Here is a 17,880-nt window from a genome sequence, read left to right as displayed (position 1 = left end):
TTTTGCAACTTTCTGAGAAAAGTTCAATGGGGAAGTCAGATTCACTTATTAACTCTTGTTACTAACTTAACAATTGCATTGATTCGCTTAAGAACTGTGGCAAGAAAGGTAAAATGGAACAAAGCTCACTTAAAAACTGTCTCACTTAGCAAGAGAAGTTTTGGGCTCAATTGTGGTCATAAGTTTAGAACTACCTGCATTTAAAAGAGGCATAACCGTAGTAGATTTAAAACTGTTGCACTCATGGGCTAAAGGTAAATGAAGGTAACATCGTGGATAAGATATCTGTGCTTGTCCTATGAGTAGGTGCAAATAAGGAAAAAAAAGATATTATTTTCTCCTAATGACCCTAGTAGGCAATAGGATAAAATGGTCAAAAGAGCTTGATGTTTTTCTGGAGCAGTTTGCTGGTGTCTACTGTTGAGTCATGAAGCCTAAAACTGTTTACACCAGTGTTTTTCAAACTTGGCAACTTTAAGATGTATGGACTTCAATTCCCAGAATTATTAGTGGGCAAATGCTAGTCAACTGTGTAAGGACCTTTTGAACAAAATGCAGATACTTGGATAATGCCTTTAGGTCTAATTAAGGAGGGGTTTATGCCAGCATCTCGCACATACCCGCAACTTGGGGGTTCTCCCGGACGTCGGGATTCCTGTTCGATGAACAGGTGGCAGTTGTGGCTAGGAGAGCCTTTGCACAACTTTGTGTTGCGCATCAGTTGCGGCCTTTCCTGCACCAGGATTCCCTACACTCGACTTGAGTTCAGTTCCTAGTCATCTCACGACTGGACTATTGTAATGCGCTCTACATGGGGCTACCCTTGAAGACCATTCAGAAGCTACAGCTGGTGCAGAGGGTGGCAGGGCAGGAAGCCCCCCAAGAATGGGACCTGTGACACCGCTGCTCCGTGAGCTGCACTGGTTACCAGTCTGCTTGCGGGTGCAATTCAAGGTGTAGGTGATCACCTTTAAAGCTTTTCATGGCAAGTGTCCAGGTTACTTGAGAGACCATCTCACCCCACTGGGGTTGGCTCGTAGCACTTGTGCCAGCAGAGGAAACATGCTGCAGGTCCCGTCAGTCCGAATTTTTCGGCTGGCGAGGTCTAGGAGGAGGGTCTTCTCAGCTGTTGGTCCTGCCCTCTGGAACATCTTACCCCCTGATGTGAGGTTGGCCCCAAGTTGGGGTGAAATTCCACAGGTTCTGACATGTTCTGGAGAACCAGTAAAGGAAATTTTGAGTAGTACGAAGAACCGGCAAATACCACCTCTGGCTGGCCCCAGAGTGGGGTGGGAATGGGGATTTTGCAGCATCCTTCCCCTGCCATGCCCACAGAACCAGTAGTAAAAAAATTGGGGCCCGTGGGGGATCAGCACAATGGACGTGGTTGATTCACCCCCACCCTCCCCATGTGTCTTTGGTTTTAAGGTTTGATTTTAACATTTTTGTTTTAACTAAGATGTAACTGTAAGCCGCCCAGAGTTACCCTAGGGTAGTGATGGCGAACCTTTTTGGCACTGTGCCCAAACCGGACCGTGCATGCATGCATGTGCTGGAGCACCGGAAACCTGAAGACCAGCTGGTCGATGTGCATGCACACGCCAGCCAGCTGCTCTTCTGGTTTCCAGTGCATGCATGTGCGCCAGCCAGCTGGGATGCGTGCGCACCAAAAACCCGAAGACCAGCTGGTAATGTCACATGTACCCTCAGAGAGGGTTCTGCGTGCCATCTCTGACACGCGTGACATAGGTTCGCCATCATTGCCCTATGGTAAGATGAGTGGCCCATAAATTTTATAAATAAATAATTAAAAATAAATCCCAGACAGGTTGAGGGAGGATTCTTCTAAACTAGCTGGAGGTATTTGTGGAAAAAGACCGATCTTGTTAAAGAAAGTTGCCCAGGGATCTGTTCCTCCTTTCTTACATTCTGAAAAGGAAAATAAATACTGAAGTTACATGATTGCTTTTTTTAATATAAAAAAAGTAGAATCATGTCGGGGTTTTATAGTTTTATTCGGACGCCTGACTACAACGATGCCTTTACAAAATGGAATATGCAGGAGATTTTAAATGCCCATTTTCTCTACTAGACTTCTGTATCTCAAAAAATATTTATTTCTTGGTGGCCTCTTCAGGCTTCTTGGCATCTGAGTGGGGAATCTGGGCATGGGCTTCGAAAGTGACCGGGATGGTGATCTCTGCAGACTGAATGGCTGGTTTGGGCAAGGGTGCCTCTACGGTCAGCATGCCATCTGGGGAAAGCGATGATCGGACCACGGATGCATCAATGCCAGGCGGCAACCTGTGAAAGGAAGAGCACATCAGAATGGTCTGGGAGACTTGTGAGATTAATCCACATATACCCCTTTATAAAGTACTGCATATGTGGTTGATGTATTAAGTGAGCACAATCCTGTTCACTCTGCTATAGAAATACAAGGAGCAAAAGAAGGTTCAGAAAGGGATACGCAAAATGTTTAACAGCCATTATCTCATGGAGAGGAAGGAAATCAAGGTTGAAGGCTTGTTTATGTGCACAGCTGGGGAAGTATGTTTCAAGAACCCAGGAGATGGTATAAAGCAGGGGTATCCAACCTTGCCAACTTTAAGACTTGTGGAATTCTGGGAGTTGAAGCCCACAGGTCTAAAAAGTTGCCAAGGTTGGACACCTGTGATACAAAGCATAAACTTTCCTGGCTTTCTCCAAACACAGAGATTGTCCAGTTCAAACTGCAAGCAGATATTTATTCAACAATAGCAGTTAGCAATAGCATTTAGACTTATTGTATATACCGCTTCACAGTGCTTTACAGCCCTCTCTAAGCGGTTTACAGAGTTGGCATGTTGCCTGCAACAATCTGGGTCCTCAATTTACCAACCTTGGAAGGATGGAAGGCTGAGTCAACCTTGAGCCGGTCAGGATCAAACATGTAGCTGTGGGCAGAGTTAGCCTGCAATATTATGTTCTAACCACAGTCTCACCATGTTTCCCGTATTCCCTGTATTCAGAGAATATAATGGAGAGGCAACTCATGTGTTTGCTCTTGCTGCCACCTTTCTCACATATGGGGGTCATTTGGGGAATTACAACATCTACTTACGTGTATTTTCTTGTGAAACATCTGGAAATGAATCCGTGCTCATCTTGTCTTTCTTCATGTTTGCCTGGAAAAGAAAATACCTTTGTGATAGATCCTTCAATGCTTTCCTATTTTAAAAAATGAATAGATTCTGTGTAGTCCATGTTAGACTGCAAAGACTGTTCTACGTAGATTATGTAGACTATCCTGAATAAGGCCTGAAAGACTTGACTGACCAAGTCCTGGGCTTGCAATGGCCAGTCACTCCCAGCTGCTTCCAGGATATCTCTCCAAGTCAATAGTGGGATTCAATTTTTTTTTTTACTACTGGTTCTGTGGGCGTGGCTTGGTAGGCATGGCTTGGTGGGCATGGCAGGGGAAGGTTACTGCAAAATCCCCATTTCCTGTGACTAAGGAGGCGAATAGATGGGGCAGGGCCAGTCAGAGGTGGTATTTACCAGTTCTCTGAACTACTCAAAATTTCCACTACTGATTCTCCAGAACTGGTCAGAACCTCTGTTCCAAGTAGCTATTGGAAGTAGCAGCCTCCCCCTTGGTTTTTTCCAACTAAAAATAGTTTGGTTTTATATAGCCATCATTCAGAGGAGTACAATAGGACCAGTTAAGCAAAACTGTGCCTTAATTTTGGGTGTAATATTGTGTGTAATGGTATTGGGTAAGTCTCCCCCATTTTTTTTAAAGGTTAAAATAAATGGAAGTTTAAATGCACAAATGTATTTTTGGAAGAGTATGAGCAGAAGATTCCTTGCTGAATTTGGACGGAATTCTTGGGGTGGGGGGAGTCAGAAGCTGTAGACACAGTACAGGTAACCTTCAACTAACAACCACAATTGGGGCCAGAATTTCCATTGCTAAGCAAGATGGTTGTTAAGGGAGTCACGCCCAATTTACAACCTTTTTGCCACTTTTTTTTAAAAGCAAATTCACTGTGGTCATTAAGTGAACCATATGGTCATTAAGCAAATCTGGCTTTCTCCATTTGCCTTACTTGTCAAAAGTTGGTTAGGAAGTCACAAATGGTGATCACATAACCACAAGTTGCACAAGCAATTGTCATAAGTACATGCCAGTTGCCAAGCATCTAAATTTTGATCACCTGACCAAAGAGATGCTGCAACAGACTGACATAAGTATGAGGACCTGTTGTGAGTCATTTTTTCAGTGCCATTGTAATTTTGAATGATTGCTAAACAGATGGTGGCAAGTCGACTATACATTCATCTTGTCATCAAAGAATCAGTCAAGGACCTGCTGATTGAATTGTACTTCCCCCCCCTCTCTCTTTTTGCATGGCTGTTGCTGAATCATCAACAGAAGCTTTATCTACAAACCATAATAGGCTTGTTTTAAGGCCCCAAAGTATTTTGGCAGGTTCTTTTTAGGTCACTTGGCCACTCTTGCTATTATACCTCAAAAAGGACAATCATACAGTTCTCTTGGCAACAGATGAAGTACTTTGCCATGGTCTAATTCTGAGATATTTTTCAACTTCTAAGTATAGCATCTGGATTACTGGGTGGTCTCCCATCCTATCACCAAACAGGTCTATCCCTGCTTATCTATTCAAGATCAGTGAAAGACAGCTACGTGCTGCCCCTTCTTCATATGAGAATTGATTAATATTATTAAGTCTTAAATACAACCAAAAAAATGCTTGAAGTAACTCTAATGCAAGAATAACTAACTGTAATTAACGCAGAGGATGATTGGTTGGACAGAGATGTCAATGGGAGGTGGCATTTAAAAAAAAAACCAAGGTAGCAGCCATGATCACACGAATCAGAGCCTCACATGTATTGTGTCTGGTGGAGTTTTAAAAAGGGCTTTCATTGCACAACTGTAGCCAACCATTGAGATATTTTGACAACCTCTCCAGATCAAAAATTCAAAATGGCTGCCATGATCACATGACTGAAGCCCTCTCCCCCCCCCCCCTTTGAGCAATGGGCATTGCACTGGTTGCTTCAATCTCACGATAATAGACTCTGCCTTGACTTTTTTGACCCTCTCCCCTGCCAAGGCGGCCTTGCTTGGTAAGCAGCTATTGTTATAAGCGTTGAGACAAAAACGTGTCTGGGATGCGATTAAGTGAATGCACTGCTGGGCTAACTTGCTGCTGTAATCTTTTGAAGCTCTTTTAGTTGCCGCATTTTAGCAACAAAAAACAGAAACGTCTTTTTTTGCCTTAGACTGAGTAGGATTTAAATGTGCATGTTGGGTCCAAGAGACCAATGTTATAGGGAAGTTGAATAATATACTTCAAAAAAACCCCACTATCTGGCACCTAATCAGGCTCCTTGGTTTTAATCAGGCATGGAATAGGCCAGCTGCAATCCAGCTGGCAAAGGGAGTCAGGGAAGTGAAGTTTCCCAGCTATGCAATTTCTTTGTTTGCTTCCTCTGTTCTCACCCACCTTTGTTTTTTTTATCTTCGCTCGTAGGCAGGAGAGTGGCATTGCACAACTGCTTCTGATAGAACCACCTCTACAAAATATCCTTCTATATGAGCCATATTTGCCTTTTAAGATGCAAAACTATTCTGCCGCAGTTTTCCAAACTGAAATCAGAAGCCCCCCTCCCCCCCCCCCCGGGTTTCAAAACGGGACGGGATAGAGTTTAAACTTGATAAGCTTATGGTCCAGTTTGTTAGTTTTGTTCCCAGGCTTAGTGTGTTGTGTCTACCAAGCTCTTTGTCTGGTTTGTGATTGTATTGTAGAGAGAAAAAAGGAGATAACTGAGTACTAAATTCATCACGTTCTACAGACCACCATGGGATTTGGTGTTAGCCAGCCAGCTGGGTGACCTTGGACCAGTCCTTCACTCTCAGACAGAAAACAAGGGCAAAGCACTTTTGAAAAACCCTGCCAAGAAAACTGTGGTTGCCTCTAGTCAAGGCTGACTCACAAACACAGACACACAAACAAAAACTTTTCAAGGCTCCTAGACCTGGAAGCCATTGCTCTTAAATTATTTTTTTAATTTATTTTTTATTTTTTTGTTAACAAACATGTAAAACACGGACACACAAAACTTAGACGTACACCACATTTACACAAATACAATACGAACAGGAGCTTCCTGTTCTTTCTAACAGCAATTATCATACTCTTCATTTAAATGGGTTTGTATCTCGCTCAGCTGAGGTGAACTATGTTCCTGCTTATACAATTGATTGGCAAATATAAAGTCCCATTTTCCATAATTTCAGCAATGTTGTTGTGGTCAGCCCAAGGCTGGAATGCCCACAGAAGTCCCAAACAAACTCCACACATGTCTTAAAATCAGCAACAGCAGCAGCGACAATCTGCCCTTTTTCTCTTGTTTTGGAGAGGTCACTTGGAAAAACTTTTAGGGCAGATCTGCACTTTCTGTTTTTTTTTCCATTAATTTCATATATACATTCACAATTATATGATCTCATAACTGTTATTAATAATATGTATTTATAACAATTTTTCCCCTACAGTTGACAATATACTTGAGATTACTTTCTTACCATCCCATAACTCCATCTTATCTTACAACATTCCTATTTCTTCTTCCTTCCTTCCATCCTTCCTTCCCTCCTTTCTTCTCTCCTACTCTCCTTCCTTCCCTCCTTCCCCCTTCCCTCCTTCCCCCTTTCTTCTCTCCTTCTCTCCTTCCCTCCTCCTTCCCTGCTTCCTTCCCTCCTTCCTTCCCTCCTTTCTTCTCTCCTTCCTTTCCCCCTTCCTTTCCTCCTACCTTCCCCCCTTCCTTCTCTCCTACATTCCCTCCTTCCTTTCCTCCTTTCTTCTCTCCTTCTCTCTTTCCTTCCCTCCTTCCTTCCCTCCTTTCTTCTCTCCTTCTCTCCTTCCTTCCCTCCTTCCTTCCCTCCTTCTTCCCTCCCTCCTTCCTTTCCTCCTTCCTTCCCCCCTTTCTTCTCTTTCTTCTCTCAGATCTGCACTTTCTGATGGGCCAGTCACCGTGTTCTGAGTGTAGGAAAAATGACATTGTCCACCACTACCTCCCCGCCCCCGCCCATTTCCAGGGTGGTTTTCACCTGCAATCCAGAATTGTTATTTTCTGACCCAAGAGGGGTGGTGGTGTCTCCAGTGCTTTGATCCACTCTTGCAGCAGCCCAAACTCTTGATTGGCTCCAGTGCGTGTCCCAAAGGTGCTTTTTCAAAAGGCAGCTGGCCTTTTTTGTTTTTCTTTGAAGACATTTTGCTTCTCATGCAAGAAGCTTCTTCATCTCCCAGAAGAAAGTCCAGTTGCCTCTTGAAAAAGCACCTTCGGGACAACCATGACCTGGATGATTGAGACTCTCCATAGACGCTAAAGTGGGTGGCATTCCCCCTTCTCTTGGTCGCTGCCCAGCGCAGTGATTTCTACCTGGGCTTGCTGGCTGCTCAGTTTTCTGTTGGTTGGCAGTTGTGGATTTCTAAACCATCTTGCAGTTGACCTGTGATGTCCTATTAAGTCAATGAACTTAACTCAACCAGGCTTGGGCACCATTCAGCTTTGATGTCTCCCTTTTGATTTCTTCCCAGGCTGGGTGAAGCAGGTCTGGAAGTTGAGTCATGGGAACTACAGTAGACTTCTTTTTTGGTTGCTTTGAAACATTTTGCTGCTTATCTATGTAGCTTCTTCAGTCTGAGAAAGTTTGGTTAGAGAGACCCCATACCCAGGTAGTCCTCGACTGACGACCACGAAAGAGGCCAAAATGTCTGTTGCTAAGCAAGGCTGTTGTGAAGTGAGTTTTAGCCCATTTGACGACCTTTCTTGCCACAGCTGTTAAGTCAATCACTGCAGTTATTAAGTTAGAAACTTAACACGGTTATTAAAGGAACCCAGCTTCCCCATTGACTTTGCTTGTCAGAAGGTCGTAAAAGGGGATCATGGCACACACACACACGGGCACACACATCATAACAGTGCAAACCATCATAAATATGAGTGACTGGCCAAGCATCCCAATTTTGATCACATGACCGTGGGGATGCGGCAAGGGTTGTAAGTATTTTTTTCAGTGTTCTTGTAACAAATGAATTGTTGTATATCAAGGTATACCTGTACAGCAGTGGTGGAATTCAAAACTTTTTACTACTGGTTCTGTGGGCGTGGCTTGGTGGGCAGGGGAAGGATACTGCAAAATCCCCATTCCCTCCACACTCCACTAACCTGCTGTCCAACTGTTCTCCTGTACAGGGGAGCAGAAGAAGACCCAGCCTGCAAGGCTGGGAGGCAGCAATAGACCAAGAACGGCGATCTGCTGGGAGGCAGAGGGGGCGGGGCCAGCCTGTTTGTCGATTCTCCCAATTACTCAAAATTTCCACTACCTGGTTGGCCAGAAACTGTTATTTATTAATTTATGTATTTATTAATTAGACTTATATACCGCTTCATAGGGCTTTCAGCCCTCTCTAAGCGGTTTACAAATTTTTTAGCAAATTGAGTCAGCAACTTGCCCTCACAGTCCGGGTCCTCATTTCACCCACCTCGGAAGGATGGAAGGCTGAGTCGACCTTGAGCCGGTGAGATTTGAACCGCTGAACTGCAGATCACAGTCAGCTAAAGTGGCCTGCAGTACTGCACCCTAACCACTGCGCCACCTCGGCTCCTAGGTTAGAACCGGCTGAATACCACCTCTGCTGTACATTACATCCTCCAGGGAGGTTTCATTTCTTACCTAATCTGGATAAACTCATTATGAGAGTAGGCAGAGAATTGTAGGGATTAAAATATCCCAAGTCCTAAATCCTTTGCCTTAGTGGGTTGTGAAATGTGGACTCCATGGGGAATCTCCTTCATGCTCCCCTGCCAAAAGTTCTCCTAAGTTTCTCTTCTCTTTCCTCTATCTAAATGCCTTTAGGTTGCAAGTAGGATTGTTGCTACCATTAGTCCTTGACTTACCACAATTCATTTAGTGACCATTCGAAGTTACAACAGCACTGAAATAACTGACTCGTGACCATTTTTTCACACCTAGGACCATTGCATTATCTCCGTGTCATGTGATCAAAATTCAGGAGCTTGGCCACTGACTCATATTTATGACGGTTGCAGGGTCTCAGAGTCACCTAGTCAATTTCTGCGGCTTTCTGACCAGCAAAGTCGATGGGGAAGCCAGATTCCCTTAACAAGCATGTTACTAACTTATCAACTGCAGTGATTCACTTAGCAACCAGGGCAAGAAATGTCGTAAAATGGGGCAAATTAACAAATGTCTCACTTAGCAGCATAAATTTTGGGCTCAATTGTGATCGTAAGTCGAGGATTATCTGTGCTTTGCTTCTCTGAAGCTGAACTCTCAGTTCTTCATTACTACCAAGTTTCCAACAAGGAAACCCCTTGTCTGCTTTGGTTAGGCTAGTCTGGGAGCTATGGAGCTACAAATAAAGGGGTTTAAAAAAGAGAGAGAGGACCAATGACAGTATCAAAGGAGCTGGTGTAAGAAGTGGGCGTGAAAGTATGTGTGCAAACCTCTCTGAGAAAGTGAAAGAAATGCACAGGGATTAGTGAGAAGAGAACAGTCCCTAAAAGGAAAAGAGGGACACTGGGAGATTGACCCACCCAGGAACCAGCCAGCAAGGACAGGAAGATCCAGATGCAAGGGAATCATGCAGCAGGTGTTCTAGTGGCCATAGTCCACAGCCTGGACTCATTGCCGATCCTTTGCCGTCTGGACTGGAATAACAAAGTTGAAATGGACCTTGGAGGTCTTCTAGTCCAACTTCTTGCACAAATAGGAGACCTTATACCATTCCAGACCAGTGGCTGTCCAGGCTCTTCTTAAAAGAGCCTCGGTGGCGCAGTGGTTAGAGTGCAGTACTGCAGGCTACTTGTGCTGCCTGCCAGCTGCCTGCAATTTGGCAGATGGAATCCCACCAGGCTCAAAGTTGACTCAGCCTTCCATGGTGGGTAAAATGAGGACCCAGATTGTTGTGGTCAATAGGCTGACTCTGTAAACTGCTTAAAGAGGGGCGTAAAGCACTATAAAGAGGTATATAAGTCTTAAGTGCTATTGCTGTTGCTAAAAGCCTCCAGTGATGGAGCACCCACAATTTCTGAAGGCAAGCTCTTCCACTAGTTAATTGTTCTCATTGCCAGGAAATTTCTCCTTAGTTCCAGGTTGATTCTCTCCTTGTTTAGTTTCCACCCATTGCTTCTTGTCCTGCCGTTAGGTGCCTTGGAAAACAGGTGGCAGCCTCTCAAATATTGGAACACTCACTGCTATTATGGCACCCCCTAGTCACCCCTAGTCCTAGAATGTCTGGAGCAGTCTGAAGCAGCCAGCTTAGGCTGCAGCATGGAATCAACCTTACAAGTAGTCCTCGATTTACGACCATTCATTTAGCAACTATTCAAAGTTACGACCACTGGAAAAAAGTAAATTATGACCCATCCTCACACTTATGACAGGTGCAGCGATCCAGATGCTCGGCAGACGGCTCGGCTTGCACTTAAACAAGGGTTGCAACATCCTGGGATGGCCCTTTGCAACCTTCCCAGCCAGCTTCCGCCAAGCAAAAGTAAACGGGGAGGCTGCCAGGGAAAGTTGAAAGCCGCAGTCCCGTGATGACTGCTGTCAAAAAAAAGGTCATAAAATTGGGTACAGTCGCACGATACCTCCCTTGTGTTTTTAATACAATCAATTGAAATTAACAGGCCACCTTTTCCATAGGACAAGACCTCCCGGAGCCAAAGAACGGAGCTGCTTCATGATGTCCTGTTAAAAGCATGCTGAGCACTCAAAAGCCCTTAGTACAATCCAGTAATAAGCCACTTGTGACCGGTGTGGTAAGAGCTGTGGACGAGGCTTTCTAAGAAAAAGGGAGACTGGCTTCGATTGACTAAAACCTTAGACCAGTCCTCAAAATGGCCCATTGATTGGTTCACTTATGGCTCATTTCCTCCCCCCCCCCCCCCCACACACACTTGAAATGCATTGTCTGAATAGACATTTCTTTTGGCTTGGAGACCACTCTTTCAAGTATTAAAGATTTTTTTTATATATGTATTTCGTGCAATTTTAGTGTCTTTATTATTTAAAAAATAACAAATCCCATTTCTACAGGTTGGGCCGATACAAAGCCCTGCAATAAAGTTTATAAAGTAAAGGGAAAAAAGCTAAGAAGAAGCGAAACTTTTAAAAGGATCGGATGAAAGAAGTAAACGGGGGAAAGGAGTAACGCCTGCATGGTGTAAGGCAGCTGTATTCCTTCAGATTTCTTTCAATATAAATTCAATAAGTAAAAAAAATAGACATATTGTCTTTAAGCATTTAATCCATTCCTTTAAAAATATTTCTCCTTTGGTAGTGTGTGGCTATTAAAATCTCAATTATAAACACCAGTATACCTAAAGGAGAATATTTGTAACTCAGGATTGACATGAGGGGGTCCTTGGTGCTCTCTGAGCTTGGTTGTTTTCATGCAGGTGTTTCATTGGCACTGATGATGTTACCTAGTTTGGGTAATGAAACATCTGCAAGAAAAGCAAGCTCAGAGAGCACCAAGGACCCCCTCATGTCAATCCTGAGCTACAAATCTCCTTTAGGTATACTGCTGTTTATAATTGAGATTTTAACAACCACACTATCAAAGGAGAAACATTGTTAAAGGAATGGATTAAATGCTTAAAGACAGATGATTGATCAACCCAACATCTTCTCATAGGTGACAAGCCTACAAACAAGGGGACCCTCTACTACATTGGGAAGCTGTAGATCTCAGCTATCATTTATGAAGTTTTAACCTCTGAGCAGTCCTCCTTAGGTACCCCAAAGCATCACAGCAACCGTTAATGACCTTAGAGTTTGGCTCAAAGTCACTGATGTTTGCTGCGGGAGCAGTTGAAGAACTGATTTAGAAAAGGGAGATGTTTGAGAATAGAATACTGCATTCAGTTTTGGTCACCATACTAATGGTGTAGGGTCTCCTGCTTTGGCAGGGGGTTTGGACTAGACCTACAAGAAGATCCTTCCAACTCCGTTAATCTGTAATCTTAATCTGAGAGACCTCAAGAGAAGCTACTCACCAGTGATTTCTACTACACCGTCCTTTGTCTTCACCATCAACTCTTCCGGTGCAAAGTGGTTGACATCCAGTGCCACTTTCCAGCTATCTGAAGTCTGCCGGATCTCCGAGACGCCGCTGCTCAACTGGCGGTTCAAAGCCCGGTTGAAGGCGGGGTTGGGCCCTGGCGAGCTGACGACGGGGCTAGCGGCCACTGGCTCTGGACTTGAGCTGACCAGAGGTCGTACGTAACCCGGCCAGCTGGTGGTCCCTGAAGGCCACTTGTACCAGTCCTCGGGAATCAGGGGCATGCCAAAGGACTGGTCCAAGAGCCTGCTGCCCCTGTACCAGTCCCAGCTGGGGCTGCGTAGAAAAGTGAAGGGCACTTGTCGTTCCGACATGTCCTGTTCCAGAGCCGTCCCAAAACTCTCTGCCCAGACCTGGAGTGTGAAGATCTCCTCCCTCTAGCTGGCCCTTATCAACACACAGCCAGCTATTTTAGGACAAGAATCCCAGCTCTCTATTAATGGAAATTACGCTTGGCTGGAGGAAGTTGATGAATATTACACAGGTCTCAATGACATTCCCCCTGTGCATTTGTCATCCTCTGCTTTCTCGGCTGGGGAATGGGGAGGAAGGAGGGAGGGGGAAAAGGAGAACAACTCCCATTGCAGGACTGCAGGGGCCCGAATTCCAATCTTGCCTTTTTGACCTTGGCAGTCTGAAAATAAAGTAAGACTGACTAAAGAATTTTTGACTTACAGCAAAAATTACCCCATCTTTCTTGCAACACCAGAACGTTCAGGACAGAGTGACATGCGTTGTTTATTTTCGCCCAGTATTTCTTGGCTCTAATTTTTCCTTTTTAGTATACTTTTTTTTTTAAAGCACATAAAACAAATCTCGGAGAGATGTGTGTGCTAAAATGTGCATAAAATTAATCAAATGGATTGTTTCTTCAATTTCAAAAACAGAAAACCAGAAGGGAGACTCTGGAGAAAGGAGAGGGGAGGGGAGGGGAAGAATGTAGAGGAGAAGAGAAGGGAAAGTAGAAGGGAGGGAGGAGAGAGAGAGCTTCATATTGCAGGCTGGGACAATCACCAGAACGGCACTGCTTTACTTTTTGTGACCAAATAGGTCTCCATCTAATATAGAAATTTATAGCGGGAAATCTTTCGCTCCAGGAAAAGTGATGCGAGAGGAAAATTTCCCAAATATCCCATCCCCAACAAGCTAAAAGCAGCAACTTTTGTAACACTGTTAGTAAAGATTCATACACTAATGCATACCCATATTTTGTTACTGAGTGCTTGGACTTGCCCTTTTCTCCTGTTTTACATCTGATGTTTGTCAGTCAGGCAAGAGAGGGGTTCAAACATAACAATAGATATTTTCCCCATATTACTTAACATTCATTCTCTCAAGCAATGCTAGTTCTGAAAATAACCCAGCATAATTTGGGATGGAATTCAATTCTGAATTATTAACTCCTAGTTGATGGTCGGTGGTCCTCATGAATTATGACCTGGCTGAACACATTTTGGCACCTGGATTAGAAAAGGCTGAATGTCACCTTCTTTTGATCTAATTAAGATTTGGGACATAATCCAGCAATTTCTTCCACAAGCATCAAGGAAATGAATTGGAATCAGGGCCAGCCCTAACATTTGGCTGAAGAGAGCAGCCTATATTGGGCCAGAAGGTCTTATGTGACATAAAAGAGTAACACATTTGACTCACTTATTTATCATTGTGTCCTTTTTTTAATGCCAAAGTGGTCAGAGGGTCTTGTGGGATCTTGTGTTTCATGTATCCAAATTACTTGCTTGATTCCAGGCCCTGAATTGTGAATACCGTAGTTGTAAGTGGGAAGGGGTGATTCATTGCCCTACCATTGGGAGACAGTCTCTTATTGCTTATCTCATTTGACCCATGACTTTTAAAGCACCCCAACTGATAGCCCCATAGCACATTTCTTTCACACTTGTGCCCTCTCTGCTATTTTTCATCAGGTTCCAAGCACGCATCGTTTCAGGATGTTCTTGAATGGCTATGATACATTCATGAAGCATTGATAGATGATAGGTGGAGTCAGATCTAAGTGAAGAGCAAATGACTGTTGAAGATGGGACAGGCCCTACCATTAAGCATGACAAAGCAGCTGTCTCAAGTAGCAGACACTATGCTGGGATGTGAGATATGTCAGGTTTCCAAGTAACAACCCCAATGAAAGAAGACTCTGAGGCTTGAGATTCCTCAAAATTCCATTTTATTAAAGATGTCATGTTGGCACATCTGGGAAAACCCGAATCTGAAAGTTTCCAGGTTTTCCCCACCCAAACGAAAGTTCAAGTCCCTGCCCAGCACCCACATGTCCATCCCATGGCCCAATCAAACACCGTCCCAATTGGAGATGCCTTCCAGTCACGCCACTCAAAGTGCAGGGCAGAATGACCTTGACTTTTTGAGAAAGGAATGTTATTTTGACTATATCTACCCCACTCCATATAATCCCCTCTCCCAGTCTCCCGCAGCAATAAATGTGGCAGGCTGGCAGGCCCAATGCAAAAAATGGCTTCCAGGCCTGACAGGCCACCCGCTCCCCACATCAGAAGATTGGGTCCTGCAACGAGAATAACATGGGGTTAACATCAAAGTCCTAACCACCTTCCCCCCCTCCAGGGAGGACCCTTTGGCTTATCGGGGTATTTGTCCTGAAATTGTTTAACTAGCCTATCTGCCTTCACATTGCAGTTTCCCACAGCAATAATTGTGACAGGCCTAAAGGCCCAATGCAAAAGATGGCTTCCAGGCCTGACAGGATGTTTGACAATTGAGCTGGGATGCCAAGTAAATGGCCCTGAATCTGCAACCGTTCCATGTCTGGTTCTTCTGGTGGGATTTTGGACTAAGGAATCAAGGGTGATGACTTGTCTTTCCCTGAGCAGTAAAAGGTCTTCAAGGCTCTGGAGAGAGTTGAAGATCTTTCACACCTTCTTAGTGGCCATGAGTCATTGAGTGGAAAGCAGCCACTTCAGAAGGAAGAGACCCTCTGAAGTCATCCGCCTCATCTAGCCAAGATGGTCCCTAGAGGATGCAATGGCCTTTCTAGCACCTTCTATATGTTTGACTGTAAAGGATGACTTAGCCTGGTAGTTAATAATCTAGTCCCACGATGGCAAACCCATGGCACGCATGCCACAGGTGGCACGAAGAGCCCTCTCTGCGGGCATGCAAGCCGTCGCTCCAGCTCAGCTCCTCCGCATATGCACATGTGTCTCCCACCGGCCAGCTGGTTTTTGTGTCTCTCCCACGCATGTGCAGGAGGGGGGGGCAGGAGGGCTGTGTGTGCATTGCATTAGGGGTTCATGTACACATGTACACGCTGTCACGCGTGCATGCGCTTTGGGCATGCAGTGACAAAAAAGTCCATCACTGATATAGTCCATTTCCTCCCAATGCTTAAAGGGAAGAACTTTCTACAGTAATAGACTGATTTTGAGATCTGGGAGGTGGAAGGGTGTTGTAATTGAAGCAATTTGTATTTTATTGCAAGGAGGGAATAAAACACCTGGGGGTATCTGCCTTCACCTCACCATCTACCTTTGGTGAGACAGAGGAGCCGAGGTGGCGCAGTGGTTAAATGCAGCACTGCAGGCTACTTCAGCTGACTGCAGTTCTGCAGTTCGGCTGTTCAAATCTCACTGGCTCAGAGTTGACTCAGCCTTCCATCCTTCCGAGGTGGGTAAAATGAGGACCCAGATTGTTGTTGGGGGCAATATGCTGACTCTGTAAACCGCTTAGAGAGGGCTGAAAGCCCTTTGAAGCGGTATATAAGTCTAACTGCTATTGCTATTGCTAGAAGGGAGATAAAAATATTGGGACAACCCATTTCTAATCTCTACTTCTATGCTGGAACAAGGTTGTGCCATGCTTTTTTTAAAAAGTGATTTGTTACATTTGCATTTTTTTCTAGAAGCTCAAGGTGACATTCGCAGAATTTCTTTCTTCCATTGTTTCCTCACAACCACCATCTTAGAAGAATAGCAATAGCAGTAATAGCAATAGCAGTTAGACTTATATACCGCTTCATAGGGCTTTCAGCCCTCTCTAAGCGGTTTACAGAGTCAGCATATTGCCCCCAACAACAGTCCGGGTCCTCATTTTACCCACCTCGGAAGGATGGAAGGCTGAGTCAACCCTGAGCCAGTGAGATTTGAACAGCCAAACTGCAGAACTGCAGTCAGCTGAAGTAGCCTGCAGTGCTGCATTTAACCACTGCGCCACCTCGGCCCCTAAGAAGTGTTATAAGGGAACCTATGGGTATATGGGTTGGACCAGAAGTAAAAGGTTCTGCCCATTCTCTCTCAGAACCTTCAGACCAACCTATCTCGGGAGATCGTTGTTGTCTTAGGAGAGAAAATAGGAGGAGGGAGACTTCTCTACCTCTATCTTGAGATCCTATAGAGCATGAATGGTGGGATATAAAGCTAAAGAATCAAAAATAAGTTAGGGCTGAGAGTTATTGATTGGTACAAAGCTATTCAGTGCTGGCAACCAAGTCAGTTAAGGATTCAATGATAATAGTATGGGAAGCTCTCCCTCCTAAAGGATGAAATATTTTGAGGAATATTAAAAGAGGTAGAATGTTATATTTTCCCAAAGGAGAAAAAAAATCTTATCAAAGGCAGAAATCTTCCCGCCATAGCCTCAAGCAGAAGCCTGAAACCTTTAGAGGTGGATATTTTGTACCTATTAAGAAAACCAGGCTCTCCTATTCATCAACAAAACACCTTCAGCCACAGCAACCACAGAAGGCTGGTGCTGATGGGGTTAAGGATTTACTTTCCCCCACTGAAATTCTAAGGACAGGATGTGAGCTTTTGGACATAATAGGATTAACCCACCACCATTGGAATAGTAAAAGACACAAGGCTCACTACATTGCGCAACCCCCTGGAGCATCTCAATCACCTAACCCAAGAATCTTATCAAAATCCACCCACTCAACCAGGCAATTGGTCAGCCACCCCAGAAACATGCTGCTGTCACTGAAGTTTCTGAAAAACAAATAAACAGGACCTTCTTTCCTTGTAGCCAGCCTCCATTTTATTTCCAGCGTTTTTCTCCCAGATTGAGAGAAAGATGCTGGATTTTTATTCCAACAATAGCATTTCCACAAAGCTAATTTTAATTTAGCAATAGCAATAGCAGTTAGACTTATATACCGCTTCATAGGGCTTTCAGCCCTCTCTAAGCGGTTTACAGAGTCAGCATATTGCCCCCAACAATCCAGGTCCTCATTTTTACCCACCTCGGAAGGATGGAAGGCTGAGTCAACCTTGAGCCGGTGAGATTTGAACAGCCGAACTGCAGAACTGCAGTCAGCAGAAGTAGCCTGCAGTGCTGCACTCTAACCACTGCGCCACCTTGGCTCTTCGGCAACTTCAAGAGTTGTACAAATTAATCTTTTGGTTAGTTGACTATGTTATGAACTCAGAAAATGAGTACCAAGCTAAGTGCATTGTCAATGATTTTCCATGAGTTTGAACTTTCTTCGCCCATTAATATAGCTCCAGGTTTTGTGCCTAACATCATGCTGATATCTGACCCCAAAGAAGCTGTACTTTTCTAAATGTTACTGAACTACATATCCCAGCATTCTCAGTTATGCCACAAAGAAAGACATATGGCCACCTTCCAATGTTCACAAAATAAATAGACCTGTTTTCTGTTTGGAACAACAGGACCATGTCAGCATTACAGCTTTTGAAAGTGAAGAAATATATATAGGGCCAGA

General features: G+C 44.3%; 1 protein-coding gene across 1 annotated transcript; it reads right to left on the bottom strand.

Annotated features, from left to right (window-relative positions):
• Window positions 1–1,998: 1,998 nt before the first annotated feature.
• On the bottom strand, window positions 1,999–12,691 carry HSPB1 (heat shock protein family B (small) member 1). Its single transcript, XM_032216366.1, has 3 exons — window positions 12,103–12,691; window positions 3,104–3,167; window positions 1,999–2,304 (listed from the first exon to the last, which is right to left on the bottom strand). Exons 1-3 carry the CDS (start codon window positions 12,479–12,481, stop codon window positions 2,115–2,117), a joined length of 633 nt encoding a protein of 210 aa, XP_032072257.1. The 5' UTR covers window positions 12,482–12,691; the 3' UTR covers window positions 1,999–2,114.
• Between the last annotated feature and the right edge of the window lie 5,189 nt (window positions 12,692–17,880).

Source organism: Thamnophis elegans, chromosome 4 (assembly GCF_009769535.1).
Source record: "Thamnophis elegans isolate rThaEle1 chromosome 4, rThaEle1.pri, whole genome shotgun sequence".
NCBI lineage: Eukaryota > Metazoa > Chordata > Lepidosauria > Squamata > Colubridae > Thamnophis > Thamnophis elegans.
This window is presented reverse-complemented; position numbering and strand designations above follow the sequence as displayed.